The sequence below is a fragment of the Camelus bactrianus genome, chromosome 4, assembly GCF_048773025.1.
Source record: "Camelus bactrianus isolate YW-2024 breed Bactrian camel chromosome 4, ASM4877302v1, whole genome shotgun sequence".
NCBI lineage: Eukaryota > Metazoa > Chordata > Mammalia > Artiodactyla > Camelidae > Camelus > Camelus bactrianus.
In genome coordinates, this window is record NC_133542.1 from 48,026,411 (window position 1) to 48,048,408 (window position 21,998).

Below are 21,998 nucleotides of genomic sequence, written 5' to 3' on the forward strand. Positions count from 1 at the left end.
AGAAAATACAGAAACTCGGGTCATTAAGCTGTACCTGTGTTAATACCTGCTCGGAGGCGAGATGTCAAAGTTTGTGTTTGTGAAATGGAGAGTGAGAATAGGAGTGAGCTCACAAGCTTTCCTGTAAGCCAACTTTTATTCTGCCAAGGCTTTTGTCTTACGGCTGTCAAAGCCAGTAGCAATGCCAGGCATTCATTCATTCACTTACTCAACAAACCTGCCTGAAGCACCTGAGAGAGGTGGGGCTTTACAATGGGCTGTAGGAGACAGGGATGCTTGCCTTCAAGTAGCTTTCAGTCTCAGGGAGGGGGTTGTGGATGCAATAAGATGATGCCTCTGACAGCAGAACTCTGACAGCCCCTCCTGCTTGTATTAACTACTTAGCTGCTAGAACACTTTTCAGCCGATGTGGAGAAAGAAGCCATGGAAGAGACAGAGGCTGGTGAGAGCTCATGGTGGCCCAAGCCAGGGCAGTTGCAGAGAGTTGGGGAGGAGGAGCTGCAGAGTGGCATACGCTACAGTAGGGTTTGCAGGGCAGGCGGGTAGGTGGGCAGGCCAGCTGGGACAGGGCCATGGATTCAGAGTCTTTTCCTAGAACCCTGTTGCTTACAGTGATTCGTGCAGTGACTCAGACCTGTGATGACCTCAAGAGATGCAAAATGAAAACATACACTGGTACAGGCACACGTGCTTTCCTAATTTAAACCATCTGACCACTGTGACTGACATGTAGACCTTTGAGGCTCCGTGTGAACTGGGATGGGGCTCGTAGCCACCACAGAGAGTGATGGAGTCAAATGCTGTGTTTTGTCTCCCTGTGTTTTCAGAAGGTACTTTCCCAAGTGACTAAGGGAATGAGATCAGCCAGGGAGAATAGTGCAAACAGGCTAGAAAACAAAAAGTTTAAAGAGAACTGATCTCTAAGTCCTTGTCCTCTCCACTCAGTGGCTCCAAACATGCCTTTCATAATCAAGTCTTGAAGGGCCTTAAATCTCATCTTGTCAACTCCCAATAACCCCTCTGGAGACCTCATCTGGGACTCCAGCATCCCTGCTCATGTGACTGTCATAACAGGTGCTCACCACCTCCTCAATCAGCCCGGTGCCTCCTGGGGCATTTTTTATTTTTAGACAGTTCCTTGTGCTGATCGGAAATCCATGTTCTGGTAACCTCTGTAAATCTACGTCTTCTGAGTGCTAGGGAGCCACAGACCACTTTTGTTCCTTCTACCCCAGCTCAGCCCATTAGAGGTTTGCAGAGTGTGCCGTGTTCCCCCTGGTCCTTCAATTGTTTTTCATAGGACACCCGGCCCCTCTTTTCTGGGCTCAGTCAGCACCACTGAAGAGAGAAGGCCTAGTTCACAGGAGAGGTCACCCACGTGGCCAGTATGCATATAAAATGTGTTCAGCATCCTTAGTCATCAGAGAAATGCACAACAAGATACCACTGCCAACCCACCATAATGGCTAAAATGAAAAGTATGGACAATACCAAGAGGTGACAAGGGTGTGGAACAACTGGAGCTCTCATACATTGCTGGTGGGGATGTAAAATTGTACAGTTACTTTGGAAAACTGTTTGACAATACCTGTGGAAACTAAGTGTATGCCTCCTCTTTGATCCAGAAATTCTACTCCAGGTACATACCCAAGAGAAGTAAGTGATTAATTAGTCCTACCAAGACAGTCATAGCACTATTTATAATTACCAAATACTGGAAATAACTTAAATGTCCATTAACAGTAGAGTACATGAATAAATTATGGTGTAATTCATGTGATGGAATCCTACACATCAATGGAGAAGAATGAACTGCCACTCTAACACACAACACAGATGAATCTCGCAGACAAAATGTTGAGGGAAAGGAGCCATACACAAGAACATACCCACTGTATGTTTCCATTTATATGATGTTCTAAAGCAGTCAGAGCTAATCTGTGGTTTTAAAAGTCAGAATAGGAGTTGCCTTTGAGGGAGATGGGCTGAGACAGAGATGAGAAAGCCTCGTGGTGGGCTGGGAATGTCCTGTATCTTCATGGGAGTGGTGCTTACGTAAGTGTATGCGTATGAACAGACTCAGTGAGCTGTGCTCTTCAGACTTGCCCACTTGACAGTGTAGACCCAATGCCTATTAAAAAGGAAGAAAATCACGCCCTGCACAAAAGAGTAGGGGCCCAGAGCTGAGCATCATTGCCCTTACTTTGTCCCCTGTACCTTTATTAATGTGGCTGAGATCGCACCGTGACTTTGGGGGCCAGCGTCTCACACTGTTGGTCTACATAGGGTGGACAGTCACTTGAGAACCCCCAAACCTTTCTCATGGCTGCCCAGCCGTGTCCACCCATCTAATGCTTGTAGGGTCAGCTTATTGGGCTGTACCTCCGTGGGAGTGAGGAAAGGAGAAGGAAACCAGTGATCTGAACTACATCATCCTTTATCTCACCTCACTTGGAACCAAGTCCCCTGATTCCTATGCCAGTGTCCCTTCTGCCACTGTACAATGGCCCCATGTTCCTATAGGCCCCAGGGACTGGAGATTCCAGTGGGTTGGAAGATACTAGGAAGGAAGAGGACCATTCCAGGTGAGCCAAGGCTGGGTGTAGCCCTGGGGCCTTCGGGGTGTATGGTGTGTGTCCTTGAAGAGGGCTGGGAACAGGTTGTAGGTTGTGCAGTTGTGCAGAGCCCTGCTTTCAGAAGGACCCCGTGCTTGGTAGAATGCTCCATAGTTGCTTTCTCAAAATTCTTAAATTTTATCTTTGGATTTATTTTTTTATTGAGTTATAGTCAGTTTACAATATTGTGTCAATTTCTGGTGTACAGCACAATTTTTCAGTCATATGAGTTTATATTTTTAAGTGAAGCCCAATGGACTGTGGAGCATGCATCAGGGCTTGGAGCCTCTGCTCACGTGAGGCCTTACCACCTGCTAGCTCCTGAGGGTAGGTTCTTAGACTTGGCTGCCTCGCCTCCTGGCACTCTCAGATCCCACCAGCCTCCCCCTCCCCACCTGCCCAGCTACTGCAGGGGCTCTTGCCCCAGGTACCTTCAGCTGGCAACTCTGCAGAGCAAACCTCTTGTCCTCCCTGATCCAGGCACCCAGTGTCCTTGTGCAGAGGTTGGGATACACTTGGAATCGCCCGTCTCCGTGTGTGGTGGGGCAGTGGCCCCACTGGAAGGGGAGATGCCTGGCTTGACTGTGTGGCACCCTATCACGGCAAGCGTCTCTGTCCTGCATCTGGCAGGGAGGGAAGCTGGTAGGCAGAGGACTTGGAGTACGTGCTCTGAGTCACAGCATTGGGGCACCTGTGTAGATCGAGACATAATTTTTTTAATTATGAATTTTTAAATCACCATGACTGATCAAGACAGAGACCATGAGAGAAAGGAAAAACCTTTGTCTTGGTACCTTTAATGGCACCTTTTCCCCATTTTTGAATGCAAGACCCCCCTGGTCTTACTTTGCCCTGGACTAGGCAAATTCTGTAGCCAGCGCTGCCTGGGAGAGCCTTTCATCAGGGCGCGGTGAGCTCTCAGGCCATCACCAGGGGCTCCTTGGGGATGCGAGATGGCAGGGGCTTCGGACCTAGGAGGCTGGAGAACGTGGTCCTCTCGGTCCAGCTCTCTCCCCGTCTGTCCAGATCCCACACAGGTGACAGCGCTCTCACTTCTTGCCCTGCCGGGGACATGAAACTGTTGGGCATGAAAGTGCTTTGTTGTTGTTGTTGTTTTGTCAAAAACGCAAAGTCTCTGCACTTTGGAGTGGTTTTAGGTGTAATTATTGTGTTATGTTTTATGACCCTGTTTTAAAATCTAAACCTTGAGGAAGTTAAGCCCCCCAAACTTCCATTACCCACTTGTCTACCCCTCCACACCCTACCCTGCCCACCCAGTTGAGGGACAGTTGACTTTCTTCCTTTTGGGGTTACTGGTCTGGGCTAGAATTCGGTTGTCCATCTGGCTCCACAGCGTCTGTAGCCCTGACTGACCTGCAGTAACGGTGGCTTTAGTCTGAGCTGTGCTCTGAGATGTGTGGCTGGTCAGACATGATTGCTTCCCCAACCCAGTTCAGCCTGGGGACTGGGAGAGGTGGAAGCCATGGTCTCCTCCGCTGGGCAGGGAAGCACTGCTTTCCTTGGGCTACACACAGCCTGCTGGAGGAGAGAGGCTGTGTCACTCCAGTAAGGAGGTTGAGGGAGCTGCTGGAGGGGCTTTGTGGACTTAGCGTGACCTCAGAGAGTGTGGAGGCTGGGAGAGGGTGCTCCAGGCTGAGAGGACAGTGTGTACATAGCCCAGAATTTCAGGGGTGCTTGGGGATGAGTGGCAGGTCCAGCTGGAAGGGGAAGGCCTGTGCTGGGATTAGAAGCTGGAGGCAGGGGGGCGGAGAGCGTACAGAGGCCACCAGGTTTCCAGTGGCCTCAAACCCCAGGCTGGGGAGTTTGCACTCCATCTGTCATAATGGGGGCTGTTGAAGGTGGCTTTCAGCTTGGGAGCAGCATCATAACTGATTTTCACAAAGATCACTTGGAGGCTGAGTTGAGTGTGGACAGGAAGGTAGGAGAATGGAGGCAGGGAGCCGGGTTGGGAGGCTGCTGTGATAACACAGATCTGAAAAAGGCAGTTGCCATGACAAGGGAGAGGAGGGACAGATACAAAGGATGGTAGAGAGAGGAGTCTAGTCACAAAGGGATAACAGTGTCTGATTCCACTCAGATGAGGCACCTAGTGTAGTCAGACTCAAGGACACAGAAGGTAGAATGGTGGCTGCCAGAGGCTGGGGGGAAGGGGAGGGGGGTTAGTGCTTAAAGGGGAACAGAGTTTCAGTCAGGAAGATGAAAAAGTTCTAGAGATGGATGGTGGTATTGGTTGTACAACAGTGTGCATGTACCGAGTTCTATACTGTACACTTAAAATGGTTAATTTTATGTTTGTGCATTTTACCATAATCTAACCAAAAAAAAAAACTATAACATTAAAAAAAAAAATAGAGGACTGACAGGCATGGGGACCCACCAGGGCTGAGGGAGTGGGAGGGGAGAGTTCGGGCTGACCCCAGGGGTCTGGCCTGGGGAGCTGATGGCAGCAGGGTGAGGACGTGGAGGTGAGGTGGCCGTGCTCAGAGTTGGGCACTTGAAGCCTGAGGGACTCCAGGAGAAGTGCCCAGGAGGGAGCCTGGGCTGGAGAGACCGGGCAAGAGTCATCAGTTTATCACTGGTAATAGACCCCAGCGGAAATAAGAACCAACAGGGGAGTGTGAGATGTAAGAAGAGGGCAGAGCCCAAGGGAACAAGTGGGCCAAGAAGAATCTGTGGTCAAGGAGACTGAAGAGTGGGGAGAAAGGAAGGAGGTAAACCTGGAGAGTCTCGTACTTGCTTGGCTGCAAGGGGTGGGGATCCATTCGAGGTACCTGAGTGCAGTGAGGGAGCCTGAGGAGGCGGTAGATCCCAGAAGGACTGTGGGAGGACGGGGGTCTCATGGGAATTCAACAAGCGCTGTAGCAACCCAGGCCTGAGGGAGCAGGGACAGGGCGCTTCTGGCGACCTGGTGTTCCCATCTCTCAGCCCTGTGAGCTCACCCTTCAGATTCTCCCTCAGAGCCCCCAGAAGGAGCCAATCCTGCCACACCTAGATTTTGGACTTGTAGCCTCAGAGCTGAGAGACAATGAATTTCTGCTGTTTAGCCCCTCAGTTTGTTAGGGCAGTCTCAGGAATCAATACAAATCCCAAGAAATAAAGGAGCTCATTCATCCAACTCACGATTTTTTTTTTAATCCCAAGCCACCACATAGGTCATTGACTAGCCAAGCAACTGGCTGCCCTGGAGGCAGGCACCTACTCTGTCCAATCAGCTGAGTGGGGGAATCACATGATATAAAGCATGGCTGCCCCCAGAGGTGCCCCTTGGAGGGCAGGGGGAAACAACTCTTTCAGGAGGGACCAGGGACAGCTCAGGCATGCTTGTGTCCCTGGAACCCATGGAAGAGAGAGGCGCAGGCTTCAGTGATGAGGGATCGTGACCTACAATCCCTTTAGCCAAAGTGTCTTCAGAAAGAGAAGAACAAAGACAGGGGAGAGGGGGTATGAAGAATTAGCTTTGTTTGTAAATCCACCTTCCTTTGCCCAGCATCAAGACATTCACTCGGGCTGAAATGACAAGATGGTGTAACTGGAAAATATTCACTTGAACTTGTGACTCAGCTCTTCCTGACCTCAGGGAAGTGCAGTCATAAATCAAGGTGCCGCCCAGCGCCTCCTCCAGCAGCGCTCCTCCAGGGCAGATGCAGATGCCATTAGCAGAAGGGACTGCACCTACTTCCCCTGAAAGATTTAAAAGCGCATTTGGTCCTCCAGGAGCTTCCCTGTCTCAGAGCTTTCATTTCTGAAGCTTCCTGATGGATGGCCTCAGCCCTTGACCCACTAATTTTTACTGTCCAACCTGCCGAGTTTTACTTCCTGGCACAGCTTATAAATTCTTTTCTGTTTTTTTCATACTTAGCAGCAGCTTAGGGCTTCTGCCATCGAGAAGCAGGGTGGCCAGATATGCCGGCAGTGTAAAATACGATTTGGAAGACTTAAGTTTTTAAATGTGTTTTAAATTTATTGAGCTATCCTTTTCTTTTTCTCACCAGCTCTTACTCAGGACCCGATCTGTAAAGCAGGTAGCAGCAGCCCTGTGCTCCATCGGGGAAGGCCATGCTGGGAGCTCCAGCAGTGTCATCACCCCTACCTGCCTCCCCTCCCCTCTTGGGTTCCCAGCCCTCCCAGATCTTTCCAGTTTAAAAATGGGGAAACAGAGGATCCGAGAAGAGAAGGGACTTGCCCCAAGTCCCAAGGACACTAGATCAAAACATAAATGTGCTCTTGCCCTTCTAGCACCTTCACCAAGCACAGGGCTGGGCACTGGGGCCACGAGGACAAGAAGACACAGGTCCTTACCTGAGGGACATGACAGCCTGATGATAGTGTTTGGGGGAGTGGAGTGGGGGAGGGGGGTGGCCCCAGCAGCAGCAGTGGCTGAGGCAGCCTCACAGTGGCTGGACTTTGTTGAGCCTTCATTGACCACGCCCCAGCCCCAAGCTTTTGCACCTTATCTGCTTGTTGCCACTTAATTGTCGCAGCACCCTATGGGGCGAGTACTGTTACCCTCTTACTGTACAGATGAAGAAAGTCAGTCCAGTGATTTTCAGCTTTTTATTTTAGCAGCCGAATCCCTTCCTCAAGGGAAATCTTACGTGGAATCCCAAATAGATCAGGCAGTAGCAGGGGAGAGCCCCTTTGCTTAGCCTCTCCTAGTTAACCCCAGCAGGGGCTCTGGAGAAGCTTTCTTGGAACCTGAGATCTCCCCTAAGCACAGCTTGAAGACCACTGGTGGGGGATTTGTTATAAGGAGAATTTCCCAGTCCATATATGCTCATTTTACAGATAAGCAAACTGAGGCCCAAAGACGAGAGGAATTTAGCAAAGTTCACCCAGGGAGTTACCAACACAACTAGCACTCCAGCCAGCATCCTCTGAATCTCAGGCCTGGGTCCATTCTTGACACCTTTTCTATGGGGAAACAGAGGCCTTTTACTAACAGTTATAAAATACCATCTCTTCTAAGCCGGCTTAGAAGTGGGCTCTATTAATGTGCTGTGTTCACCTCCCTCCCACCCTGTCCCTTCCCTATCTCCAGTTCCCCCACATCACTGACCACAGGAGAATCTCGCTTTAGAGAAACCATCCCTGGGAGCCAAGTAGATGAGTGTGGCTTGAAGCTGACAGCTTCATTGTTTACCTTAGGACTTCTCTGTTCCTCTCAGCTTATTTAATGCAATGCTTCATCACTCCGTAATATTCACAGGGCACTTGACGTTAGAAAGGGCCTTTTAAATCCTCTGAAATAAGATTTTTGAATTCATCAGCACCTTGGAGCATGTAAGTGGAACATTAATTTTCCTGTGTGTGCTAAGAGGGAGACTTCTGCAGGAAATTTAATGACTGCATCCCTCGAGTGGCATTCTGGAGGTGGCCCGCCACCTGGCCCCACCCCTTCTTCAGTGGGCCCCATAGTTACCACCCATTTCTCTCTTCTTCCCGCTGGCTTTGATCTGGATTCCTCCCTCCCTGCTCCCTTGTCCTAGCTCATCCCTTTTCCAGTGTCTGCCCCTGACTTTCTAAGCATTTTAGTGTATAGGAAAAATAAGTCAACAGGCAAAGATAACACATTTGGGAAGTTCCCAGGGTCCCAAACCTGTCTCAGCTGGGCCTGTCCCCTAGTCCCTTCCTGTGTGAGTCTGAGTGGCTCCCTCATGTGAACCAGAGGTGAGTCTAAGGCTGTGTTTTCCAAAAGTTGTTCCATAAAATTCCAATTTCAGAAGCAGTTTCTCAGAGACATGGTTTCATGGTCCAAAGGACAGGGAAATTCTGCTTGTATCCTGTCCCTCGTGGTGACATCCATTGTGTGGAAGCATGCCAGCAGTTCTGAGAAGTCAGGCAGTCCCGAGTCCTGTGCAGCTTCGTACAGTCTGAGACCTGTTTGAACCCCAAAAATGCATTTGCAGCCCACCTAAGAGTCACTAGTTCGGAGGTGTCTCTGGAAGCTTCTGAGCCCTTTCCTGAGGTTCCTCTTGGTCCTGGGATGCAGACCATAGGGCCTCTCCTGGCTCCACTCAGGAAAATCCAAATTAGGTTATTCTCTGAGAGCCCTCAGGAGGGGTTTTTTCCGTCTATACGAGAGCACTGTCAGCGGCTTATGCTTTCTTTGGAAGTAAATAGAAATGAATCGAGGGGTGGACCCACGTATGGTCTGAACGTTGCATTCTTGGGGTCTGGTCAAAAGAAAATGTCAGTTTAAGCTGAGCCATTCTTAGAGAAAAGGATGGCACTGGCCTTTCTGTATCTGGGAGGCAAGTTCTTTCTTATCAAGCCAGCTGTCACCCACTTGGATTTCTCCTGCAGATATGCCCATACGTGCACAGACTTAACATTAATAACGTGCATCTCTGCTTTCTGAAATGGAGGCTTTTTCTGGCAGCTGAGAGAACTTTGGGTTTAGTTTCTTTTTAATTACTTCCATTATTTTTAGTTAACAAGTAATCCCAGCTTTTTGATTGGTTAGTTGGTTGTCTTTTCCTAGTTTTTGTTTCTCTCCACTCTGGAAAGTTCCATCAGTTATTTCACAGATGAGCCATGGGTTTTGTTTGTGTTTGTTTGTATGGGGGTGTAAAACCACAAACTGCTGTGAAGAAGGCGATCCTGTTGGTAGTAGTTCTAGGGCTGCCATAACAACCACAAACTAAGTGGTTTAAACAGCAGGCATTCATTGTCTCAAAGTTCTGGAGGCTAGATGTCCAAGATCAAGGTATTGGCAGGTTGGTCCCTCCCAAGGGCTGTGAGGGTCTATTCCAGGCCTCTTCTCCAGCGTCTGACGGTTTGCTGGTAATCTTTGGTCTTCCTTGGCCTGTAGAAGCATGACCCCTATCTCTGCCTTCATCTTCATAGGGTGTTCTTCCTGTGTGCCTGGTTGTCCAAATTTCCTCTTTTTATAAGGACTGCCGTCCTGTTGGATTAGAGGCCCATCCTTCTCCAGCATGACCTCATCTATACTTAACTCATGACATCTGCAACAACCCTCTTTCCAAGTAGCATTGCCTTCTTACTTGGAATGTGGTACTGGGTTACTGAGGTATGGGGGTTAGGACTGCAATATGTGAATTTGGAGGGAATACAATTCAATCCTTAACATCAACTCTATACACAATAGCACATTCCTTCCCACTGCATTTAAAGAGGCATCTGTTTACTCTGAGAGCAAATCCAAGAAGGGTCTTTCTAAGATTTTTTTCTTTCTGGTAGGTCGTACGTAGATCAGCACAGAACATTCTCTGACAATGTCATACAGGCGAGAGCTAGAGAAATACCGTGACCTGGATGAAGATGAAATCCTTGGAGCCCTAACAGAGGAAGAACTCAGGACCCTGGAAAATGAGCTGGATGAGCTGGACCCTGATGTGAGTAGGCACTGAATGGGGCTGTGTTATCACAGGTGCAAGGACAGTAACCGTCACCACCTGCGGGAGGGGCAGGTGCAGACTTCCTGAAGTACCACTTCCCCTGTATTTTTCAAATATCACAGTCCATTTCAAATATTACTTTCATCTAGAAACACCCTCACAGACATGCCCAGAATGTTTAGCTAAATGTCTGTGCACTCCCTGGCCCTGTCAAGTTGACAGACAGAATTAACCATCACAAGTCCACTCCTAGTCACCTTGGCACCCATACACATCTATTTAAACCATACCTATCTCTATAGAAAGTCAATCATAAGGTCATAATCTGCCTAACATGATACAGCCATCCTGGGTACAACCTGCCAGAAAAAGAGGTAAAGTCCTTGAGTGATGTTTACTTTTCTCCTCAATATCCCATAACTTAACTACTATGATGTAAAATTAACAATACTTAAACACCACAATATAAAATCAGTACATCTTATGTTACACGTTAAGAAAATAAGAGAGGGGAGAAAACAATTTAATACACACACACACACACACACACACACACACACACAAACACAGGCATGTTCATAATAAAATAAGGAGAAAATACTCATGACAATATTGTCCTCGTTTCTCGAACTGGTCACGTGGTCATAGGTGGCATTTATAACTACCTTCTTCCACTACGCATTCTGCACTCTCTGCCTTCAGCAAGCCCCTCAGCTGGTTGTGGTTCTTTGACTGGCAGGGTGACTCTAACCTTTGCTCCTGAAGGGCCTGGACCCTTAGTTGAGTTGTTACAGTTTTCCACTGACTTTCATCACAGGGCCTAGTAATACTAAGCAAGCCCTAAGGAGTCCCCTGTATTGCAGACATGCCTTACTCCACTGTGGAGCAGCAGTCTGATTTCCCTGTAGTAATCAGGACAAATCACCCCAGCCAGTACAGACACTCCCTTCTCCGCCTATTAATTCAGAGGCTTGGGGAGCCCAAAGTGGCCAGGTAACAGTCTTAACTTCCAATCCAGTGGAATCATTGTTGTGCCTCCCTTTAGAACTAAGACCTCTAGGTCAGCAGAGCATAATGTCACAGGAACAGGAAACAAAAATGTTGCCAGTGGGTCACCGGGGGTACCAGTGGTGATAGTGAGTGGTGCTGCTCCCATTTCCACCCTTAATTCCTGAACCCCTGAATCCTGGCCATGGGAGAAGCAGCACCATATAATGGACACTGATACAGAGCATGTACAGACTCCTAGGGACCCTTGCCCCAGCCTACAAGGTGTCACAACCTAACTGCATGGCAGCCGAGTCTGTGAGAGCCCACTCCATCGTTCTGTCAAACCAGCTGCTGTAGGACAGTGGGGACTATGTGTCATGGAATCAATTAACTGAGAAAGAAAGGCCTAGGAGAATCCCCTTCACTTGTTTGATGTTTTTATCACTGCATTTCATAGGTGGCACATGTAAGTGTTTCAATGCTCAGAATTCACCTTTGCAGTCAGATTACAGCATCACGAGACAGGAGGCTCTCTGGCCATGTCTGTGGTTTGACCAGCAACTGCAGAGCTGAGGGAGGGACTCCTAGGTGGCCTGCTAGACAGGGGCCTTCTTTCTCCCTCTGTATCCCAGGCACCCAGGTCAGTGCCCAGCACTGAGAAGGTGGAGAATGAATGTTACTGAATTAAGTGAATTTCCCATTTGATATATATTTAATTAAAAATGTGATATTTCATGTCTTTTTAAAAAACCTGTCACTGCTCAACTCTGGTTTAACAGTGATCCGTAAAGAAAAGAACACTACTCTGCCATCTCACTAGCCCTCGAGTAACCGCAGCTGGTGTGGAGGGGGTGGAGGTCAGCAGGAAAAGGCAGGACTAGAGGTTAGATGTCCCATCCACGTGACCCTGGGCCAGCTGCTGTCCTCCCTTAGGCCTCAGTGTCCCCATCCATGAAATGATGGAGTTGGTTGGTCCCATTCAGGGCTAAGCTTTCATAAGCTTTTAGTCTGGTCTTATCTCCAGATTTAATTAAATGTCCTCTTTCTAGAAAACCCAGAATCCTTGTCTGGTGGTCCTGGGTCCTAGGCCCCATGGAGTGACAGAGTCTTCCAGCAGCATGTCCTCATCTTGCTATTAACGACTCTCCAATCCTCCCAACCCCCTCACCCTCGCCCAGCCAGGAGGAAATGGTCCCCCAGGTGAGGCTGCCAGGGCTGATAAGAAGGCAGCTTTGGTTGGGGAGCCCTGCATCATCACTTTCCATTAGCCTGGGTTTCCGTGAAAACAAGTGATGTAGGCAAGAAATAATCAGCGTCCAGCGTTATTGCTATAAGGTTATTCTGTTCTAATTCTATCCTGGATCACTCTCATGTAGAATTGCAAAAACAGAGTTTTTAAAAGTGAGAACAAAAGGAGGATGTAGCTACTTTCCAGTCAATTCAGTAAACATGACTCGGCTACCCGCCAGGCACTGGGCCCTGCACCGCCAGCAGCAGGGGAGCCTGGCGGGGATTCTGCCTTTTGGGTCCTCAGTCCAGTGGGGAGCAGGCATAATAAACCATGTCCTAAACGGGAACAGACAGGGAGCTCAGGGAGAGGATTAATTCCTTCTAGTGGGAGGCTTCCCAGAGCAGGTGATATTGGAACTGGGCCCTGGATTTTTCTCAGTCAAGAATAAAAACAAAGAACTGCTGAGTGAAGGCCACAAGCAAAGGCTCATGCACAGAAAGTAACTGGTGACGAGGAATTTAGGTGTGGTTTCTGTGGAGGATTAGATAAGTGTGGAAGGGGGTTTGGACTAGATAATGGGGGTATGGTACAAGGCAGACTAAAGAGTTTGGACTTCTCTCAGCAGGCCCAGGGAGGCCCTAGGGGCAGAGGGCAGGTGGCCTGGAGGAGATGCTGGGGAGATGGGTGAGAGGTGGAAGGGGCTCTCATGGTGGTGGAAGAACTCTTTTCTGAAGACAAGGAAGGGCCCCTGCCCCTCGCCACAACCCTTCTGCCATCTTGCGGAATCTCTGGTCTTTGGGGCTGTTGGAGTTGCCCTGAGCCTCCGGGTGAGGATGAGTTCAGATTAGGCTGCGACTATAAACTGGGTAGTTGGGGTCAGAGCCAGGCCTGGGACCTGGGAGTGGGCAGAGACCAGATGCGGGAGCCCTTTCAGAACTGAGAGTAGAGCCCCTAAGGGCTGCTTGAGCCCCAGCTGGGAGCTCTGTTCTGCTTCTGAACTGCAAAGGGCTCCCACTCCTGATAACAGGGTATCTGGCCCCAGCAGCAATTCCCAGGGCTTCTGTGCTCTCACACAGCCGGCTCCCCTGAGCCTTCTCACAGGTGATTAACAGGAAGGCATGTGTGTGTCCCCTGGAGGGGTGGAGAAACCAGGGCCCAGAGAGCTGACTAACTTGCCCAACGTCACAGGACCCGTGTATGGAGACTCCAATTTCAAACAGGCTCCAAAGTGTGGCGCCTCCCCCTCTGGCAGGAGGAAGGTAAATGTGCACTCGAATTTGGGAGTAGGGTTGGGCAATCTGAGACCTGTGAGCCTCATACCACTGGTTTCAAAATGGACATTTTCAAAGACCTCTTTCTCTCTAAGTTCAAGGAAAAGAAGAGAGAAATCAAGAGAGGATAGGAGATACGGGAGGCCAGTGGGGTTTTTGTCTGAGTCTCACAATTGGCCCGTCACTGAGATGTCTCTGTTACCTGATTTGCAAGTCGGTATGGGGGTTTTGAAAAGATCTAGTAGGCCTCCCTTCTTTCTGAGAGCACAAACATTCCAGCTCAAGTTTCACCCACCCTGGGCCCGTGCTCTGAAAGCAAGCACAGGGAGAGGCCAAGGTATGCAGACCACGAGAGGCCTCCAAGCCGCTGGCTGGGAGGGGATGCAGAGACCAGCAGGTGTCCAGCCCTCCAACTTACAGAGCAGAGACTGAGCCCAGAGATGGAGAGGAACTTGCTGTGGCCACATGTCCAGACAGAACCAGACCAGGACCCAGCTCCACTGCCCTCTCTCTAATACTTTACACTTCTGTTTTAATTCTGGTTTAACAAGTGCTTATAGGGCACTTCCTATGTGCAGACACTGTCCTAGGCACTTTGAAAATAATTCATTCAACCATCATCGTAATCCTATGATGCAGGCACTGTTATCATCCCCATTTTACAGATAAGAAAACTGTGAGTTGAAGTAACTTGTCCAAGAAACTAAAAGAAGGCAGTGGAAGAGCCCTGAGCGGTTCTGAGAGTTCACATCTTAGCCATGCTGCTATAAGGGGTCTTCAAGAAGATAGTTTGAGCCGCAATGTGCTCTGGTTTTATAGTTGGAAGCAGAGGTTGCTGTAAACAAAATTATTCCCCTTTCTTCCTGGAAACAATCTGAGATGCGGAAGTACTGGTTCACCCCTGGCTCTGCTCCCAACTTAGGCACGTGCTTTTCCCTCTTTGGATCTCAGTTTCTCTACCTGCAAAGTGGACACAGTGGGCCTAAGTGCCCTCTGACACCACCTCCAACTCTAACCATCTCTGTATGAGCAATTCCTGGCAGTCTTGTGACCTGAATTCAACTAACAGGTAACATTTCAGGGGGTTCTGTTTTCAGCGATGCAGTTGTTAAGCCCCAGTGTCATGTGACAGAATAGAGTACTCGGAGTTGGAAAGCTGCTTTGTTTGCAGCAGGTGATTCCAAACTTGTGCACATTAAAAAAAAAAAAAAAGTCCCCGAAACTTTCTCTCTCTTAGTCCGCGGCCTGGAAAAACTCGAGCTTATCATGAGATTGTTGCACTTGGACTCCCACGGGAGAGGAATGCTCCATGTGCTAAAAGTATCTGCTGTTGACTGATTCCCCAAGAGGATCTGCCCTTTCTTGTCTTGCTGGAGTTAAGTAGACGCTGCTCTGAAGCTGAGCCAGCTCCTGGGTTCAGACTGCCTTTGTACCAGGCGATGGGGAAAATGGGCAATGTACAGCGACGTTTGAGAATGACAAGTCACACTGTGACTCGGGCAGGGTAGTGTACAAGTTCTTATAGCATCGGTAGATAGTTGACATTTACTGGGGTAAAGCCCTGTATGGGTTATCTCTTTTAGTCCTCCTAGAGGTTTGGTTATCAGCCCCATTTAAAAGATGGGGAAACCGAGGCTTAGAGAGATGAAGAAGTAAACTGCCCAGGATGCAACACGGGTGGTGCTGGGATTCCAGCCCAGACAGCCATGATCCAGTAGCCTGGGCTGTTAACTAATACCTTCTGTAAGCATGTGTGGGACCAGGCCTGGAAGGGACTCAGAAAACAGAGTGGGGAATTATCTGCAAATTGTTTTTTCTGATTCAGTTTCCTTTGAAGTTGTTATTTTCACCATAAAGACAAATCAGAAAAAACAAACAAACAAGAAAGAAACCACCAACACAAAGAATTTAACTCTAAATGTTACTCATTAATGAGGCTTTGGGGAAAAGGAATAATATTTTTTAGTGTCTTGGTAAAAGGATCGAAATATTTGCAGGAGAGAAAATGGTAGAGATAATCCCAAACTTATAAAGAAATTGGGTCCTACGTGTTGATTTTGCAGTCTGCTGTTGGGAATCTGTGACACATTATAACATCACAGAAACAACAATTGAAAACAACAGGCCCCCTACAAGGCCTGAAATTAATAATAATAATAATAATAATAATAATAATAATAATAATAATAATAATAATAATAATAATAATAATAATAATAATTTTAAAAGTACAACTATTTTCTCTTGAGGTCTTTTTACATGCCAGGTGCTGTGCTGTGTTTTATGGGGATCATCTCATAAAATCTCCATGAGGATCCTATGAGATTGATCCTCACAGGTTGGCATTAAAACCACTCTAAGAAGTGGATGCCCAGAATCACACAGCTAGTAGGTGATAGACTGAATTCAGGCAGACCTGCCTTCCTCAGCCCATAATGTGTCAAGAGTTCTGAGAACAAGGGACCGTGAACTGCAGGGAGAAATAATGGAGGAGAAAACCTGGAACTAGAGAATCTCAGTCAGAGGGACATTTAGAGACAATCCAGCCCCCGCCCCACCCCCACACATACAGACACAGTGCAGGTAAAGGACCCTGATTTACAGGGTCCCTCCTGCACACATCATTCACCCCGAGTTTTATGTGTTTCATTGAATCCTCATACCAACTCTTTGAGGTAATCACCACTTGAGTAATGAAAAATCAAAACAACAACAATAAAAATCCTGAAGCCCAGAGAAGGGAAAGGACTTATTTAAAGTCATATAGCAAGTCAGCCACAGCACCAGGACAAAATCCTGGGACTTCCTGTCACACTATATGGCTTCCCACCAGACTCCACAAAATCATAAAATCCTCCCTCCTTCTGCCCCAAATCACATACATAAGCCTGAGGATGCTCTTGTCCATGCAGGATGCAGCCATGTTTGGTCCACAAGGCCATGGTTCTCCCTTTTAACACAAACCGGCAGATTCACAAGCCCAGGACAGAAGTAAACAGTTGAAATGGAAAGAAATAAATCTGCTCTAAAAATAGGCACACATCCTTAGAAACACTGCCGGCCATGCACAGAGCCAAGGATGGGCCTGGCGGGGTGAGGGCGAGTGAGGCCAGGTGTCAGAGTGTCCCCATCCCACCCTCTGTCTTCTGGCCCCATGACCACCTCCCCCAGCACTCTGTCTACCCCACAGCCTCGCCCCCCGACCAGCCTCCAGCCTCCCCAGAATGGCCTCCTCCCTGCCTCTGCTGCTGGGGGACCTCTTGGAGTCCTTTATTCTCAAGTCAGAATCCTCCCATTATTCAAGGCCCAATCTCCCCACCCTTCCCTTGGGAAGCCTTCCTGACCCTCTCCCTCCAGGCCCCCAGCACAGCGGCTTCCCCACTGAAGACACTGAGCAGTTTCCTTTTTGATTTTGACATTTTTAATAGGAAATAGTAAAACATATAGTAGAGTACAGAATGTACCTATGTTCCTTGTATCCAATTTTAACAAATGTAAAAATGTTGCCTTATTTGATTCAGATCACTCTTAAAAAGAAAAAAAAAATCACCATAGATAAAGTTTTAGCCCTGCCTTCCCACCTCCCCGGCTTCTTCCCCATCTCTCCCACTCTAGTTGACTCTTTCTACTTGACAGGCAGCAACCAAGCACCCACCTCAAGTAGGTAGTTTAATGAAGGAAGGAAGATGGGCCAGTTTTCTGAAGGCACATGGCCATCATGGGTCATCTTTTACTTTTCCTCTCTTGAAAGAGATATGGACATGAGAAAGTTTTCACTTACCACTTCATCTTCCAGGAAGAAACAACAGAGCCAATGATACATGTTAACCCTAACCCAACAGAGCCAATGATAACAAGTTTCCTGGTATCTTTGTCAGAGACAATAGGGAGTGGTGGGGACTGAGGCAAACGAGAGAGTTTGTGTTTGACTAAGGGGCACTTGCTGTTCTCTCCATCAATTGTTCCCAATATTGCCAGATCATCTAATTTTTCAAGAGATGCTGGAAATCTGCATTTCTATATGCAACTTTCCTATTTGAAACTCTCAGCAACTCATTTAAATATACAGGCAAAACCAACCAAGTTTTGGCATTTGATTGGACTATAGACCTTCCAGTTTCCAATTCTGGCAATGTTCATACAACAGATTTTTGGATGGATGGATAGATAAATAGATAGATGAAAAGCACCTAGCCCAATACCTAACACATAATAGGTGCTTAATAAATGTTTGTTGAACCTGAATATATGATTTGCCTGCTATAATCTAAGGGTCTTGAAATTTGAAGCCACATTGTACCACCACATATATAGGGCAGCCTAGTACAGTTGTGCAAGCAGTGCACTGCACAACTGTGGAAGCCACTATTCACATAAACCAGAGCACAAATAATGCCCTTGGAGTTGTGCAGTACTCAAATTGCACAACCAGATACAGTTACCCTGACAGAATCTCCCCATAATGCAGTGTCTGTTCAGTTGAATAGAAGTGAACAATTATGCCTTATGGTAAAAAAAAAAACTGACTCTTGTAATCTGTTTCTAATAAGGAGTTCAAGCCTTTATTCCAAGGTTTCAAGCTAAAAGGGCTTTTGGCCATTTTACAGAAAGGGAATTCAAAGTCAAAGAGCACCAGTACTCTGTTTGTGGCCTCAGAGCCCTGGGATGAGAACCCAGGTTACCAGTTAGGATGCAGTTTGTGCTATAAGTAACAGAGACTCAAACTAACATGATTTAAGGAGTGGTTTATTCATCTCTCAAGTGAAAGCTCAGAGGTGGGCAGTCCAGGGCTGGTATGGAGCTTAGCTCCCCCAGATCCCCAGAGTTCCAGGTTCCATTTAGCTCATCTTTCTACCATCACTAAGGTGTAGCCCCCATTCTCATGGTCTAAGGTGGTGGCCATGATAGGTGCATTCCAGGCATTGGAGGAAAGGGGCAAAAAGAAATGGAGAAAAGCTATTATTCAAGTACCTTTGAAGGAAGATTACTGGAAATTGCCACTGGACACTTCTTATATCATGACTCAACCTAGCTGCAAGGGAGCCTGGGAAATGTAGTCTTTAATCCAAGTGGCCATGTGCTCAGCTAAGAGTGGAGTGCTTTTATTACCAGACAAGGGAGATATGATATTGGGGACAATTTGAAGTCTGTCACTGTGGGCTTGCCAGTTTGATAGCCTGATGTTCTGCGCCACTGAAAGCTCCAAGGAGGAGTGAAAGGAGTTGATAGGAATTTAACTAAATCCAAATCCCCAAAGAAAATATTACAAATATCTTGCCCTCTAGCTTGGCATTTCCCAACACCTCCATCTGTGAACTTTGGTCCCATCATGGGCACCTCCATCTAGCACCCTTCATAACTTGTTCCCTTCCCCGAACTTTCTTGGGGCAGCAGTTGGGTTGCCCAGCAAACAGCTCAGGGCAGCAAGTGTGATGCTGACCTGAAAGGTGTTCAGGAAATACTATCTTTTCCCAGCTGGAGCATCTATGCTGTGTGATTCTGGACAATTCAGAACACATTTTCTTAGTGTGCACTGCTTGGTGCTGGGGATTCAGAGAATACTAGTATACATCCGAGCTGGCCTTTGAGAGGCATTCAGTCTCCTTGGGCGGGGGATATGGCATAAATGCTCCAGGACAAATTAGGATGGGCATTACATAAGAACTGGCAGGATGCCTCAGGGAGTTTGGCAAGAGAATCTCCAGATCAGTGAGGGGAGCACTGCAAAGGCTGGACAGGGTGCCCAAAGAAAGGGCTTTGAAGGATGACCACCAGGGAGGAGGAGGGATGGAATTCCAGGCACAGGGCACAGCCTGAGCCATGCCCTGGCAGAGTGAGAGTGTGGGGCGCGGCTGCGGAATGTGGAGCAGCCTGGAGTGGCTGGAGCAAGGAATACTTAAAAGACGAGAAGATCGGGGGTAGGTTGAGGTCAAATCATGAAAAGCTCTCCATGCCTGGCTGATGAGTTTGGTCGTGATTCTGTAGGTTAGTGGAGGTGCTGGGCATTTGTGTGTCGGGAAGTGACCCGGTCATATTCACAAGTTGGTACGGTCTGTCTGGCTGATGGAAGGGGAAAGGGGTGAAGATGGAGAGGCCTGAGGCAGGGAGACCAGCCCAAGGCTAGTCTGATGGTCCCAGCAAGAGACACCACGGCTTAAACAAGGCCGGTGCCCATAGGATGAAGAAGGCATTCAGCTGGGATGGAAAGTTTTTGGTGGCTTGGAAGGAAAGAGTCTCAGGCTCTGAGTCCAGCGTCTGACCTCAGCAAGGCCGTTCCACTCCCTGGCCCTCGGCTGCTCCCAACAGCTGATAAAGAGCTTGTGCCACATGGTCCGCCCTCTTCTCAGGTGTTGTGTGTGGTTTAGCCACAGAACAGAAACCCAGGACTCCTGGAGCCCAGACCAAGGGGACATATTTTGCATTCCCTTCTTCTTAGACATAGCTGATTTATTGGAGAAAAATGGATAAAATTGCTTTTTTTTTTCTTGTCACTGTGAAGAATCAGGTTAAAGGACACTGTACATATGATAAGCCACCAGTCTGAAGACAGTCATACTGATCCTTGAGATGCTAATTATACACCATGTCATCTAAGCTCAGGCTTCCTGGCTGTGTGACTTACAAGCTGTGTGACTTTGGGCAAGTGACTACAGTTTCCTCCGCCTGTTTCCCCAACTGAAAATGAAAGATTTGGCCTGGTGGCTCTCTCAGGGCTTTGCAGCTCTGGGCTGCCCAGGGTCTAGGGTCTTTTTAATACATTGTGAGTATGTGTGTGTGTGTGTGTGTGTGTGCGCGCGCGCACGTGTGTACGTGCACATATATGTTGCCTGTGTGTGCACGTGTTGTGCATGTGTGCACTGCTAACCCAGCCCACCATAGTTCTAGCCGGGATGGCTTCTCACGTAGCCCCAACTATCTATAGCAGTGATAATTGTGCAGATACTTAATATTTGGCCTTACTGCACCTGTTTGCAGGGTGTTAGAGCTCCTAACAGCACAGCTGAGGATCTGTCAAAGTTTCCATTGTCCTTTGGGCAGCTGGACTCCAGACCCTGGGTAAGAAAATTAGACTAAGATGTTAACTTGTCAAGCTGCACATCCATTGTTTTAATTTTACAACATTTAAAAGGAAGTCACCATTTTAAAAAACCACAACTAGGGAAGTACAGAAAGAGACTGCCTAGTTTTCCACCCCCATGATTATTTCCAAGAATGTATTAAACTCCTAATTTGTTTTAAAAAATTTTTAAAAACCTCTAAATTAAAAAACCCATGTATATACCTCTTTCTTCCTCTAGTCCAGAGCCTGAAATGGGCAAGACATCCAGTAAATATTTGTGGAATAAATGCATGAATACCTTGACTTTCTCTACCTGGAATTTTAGGATATGATTTATGATAGGAATGATAATAGATTTGATGATAGGAACCTCAGATCAGAGGTGGCAGCATGGCCTGCAAATGTGTTTTATTTGGCCTGAATATTGTTTTTAAAATATTTGGATCATGGGTCAATATTTAAAAATTAAGAAATTTCACATAAAGATGAGCAGATTACACCACCCACATTCTTAGACAGCAGTAATTAGCTGGAGCTGGGGAGTGTGGGGGCATTGAAAGAAAGCTCCAGTGTGCCACAGTCCTCCCCAGTCCCAGGAGAGTAACAGCTATAATTTTATATTTAGGGTAAGATCAGAGAGTGTCTGGAAATTCCTCTTCCTTATAACCAACACTAACTTTCCCGTCGGGAGAGAATAATGAGATCACCCAGGCATCAGTCACTGCCCTCCTCACACAAGTAAGTTTCTAGTTGTAAGTAAGGACCCCAAGGCCTGCTCTGAGTTCTTTATACCAAAGCTGTCTCCCAAAGCAAATCTCACCCCTAAACCACTGATCTTTGGATTGAAGATGTACTTGTGATGTGTGCATGTCAATACAGATTCCTCGTATGCAGAACCGATAGCTGTCCTGGAGGAGCCAGACTGATGCTTCCTTTTGAACAGCTATAAAGAGACCATGTGCCCAATAAATTTCCCCCTGCAGACATTAAGATTAGGAGAATGAGACTTAAGTACCTTAAAGGGTAGATGATTCCAGTTACCTGCAGGAACCATGGAAGTGCACAACCTTCTCAGGCAATGTAGAGGCTAGTTACCGACTATCTTTGCTATTCTATAAAGGGGAGCCCTCTTTAGGATCTTGATTAACCTTAGAGGCTAAAACAATACGTTGTTTTCTAGACATGCTGTAATTGATTTTTCTCTCATTTTACTCCATTTCCCCCATTTACCTTCCATCTCCCTGGTTTCTCCAAATTAGAGAGCCCATGGTGGGTTCCTGACCCTCTGTGTTAGACACTTCCTGGACACTCCATGGACGTTTGTTGACTGAATAAGAAATAAAGAAATGAAAGATACATTTCTACATGTACATGTTCAACAAATACTCTCCTGGTCAAAGCTGACAACAAAATAGTTGTGGGAACATTTTTTTTCACTACTTAGATAGCCTG

At 47.5% G+C, this 21,998-nt stretch overlaps 1 protein-coding gene across 3 annotated transcripts in view; it reads left to right on the forward strand.

Moving 5' to 3' along the window:
* TMOD1 (tropomodulin 1) overlaps positions 1 to 21,998 on the forward strand; it is a 78,104-nt gene that overhangs the window by 8,069 nt on the left and 48,037 nt on the right. For all 3 annotated transcript variants that reach the window (XM_074361872.1, XM_074361873.1, XM_010952915.3), the window contains one exon: positions 9,837 to 9,991. In XM_074361872.1, coding sequence (XP_074217973.1) covers positions 9,872 to 9,991 — 120 coding nt within the window. In that variant the 5' untranslated portion in view covers positions 9,837 to 9,871. The remainder of the gene's footprint in view (positions 1 to 9,836; positions 9,992 to 21,998) is intronic.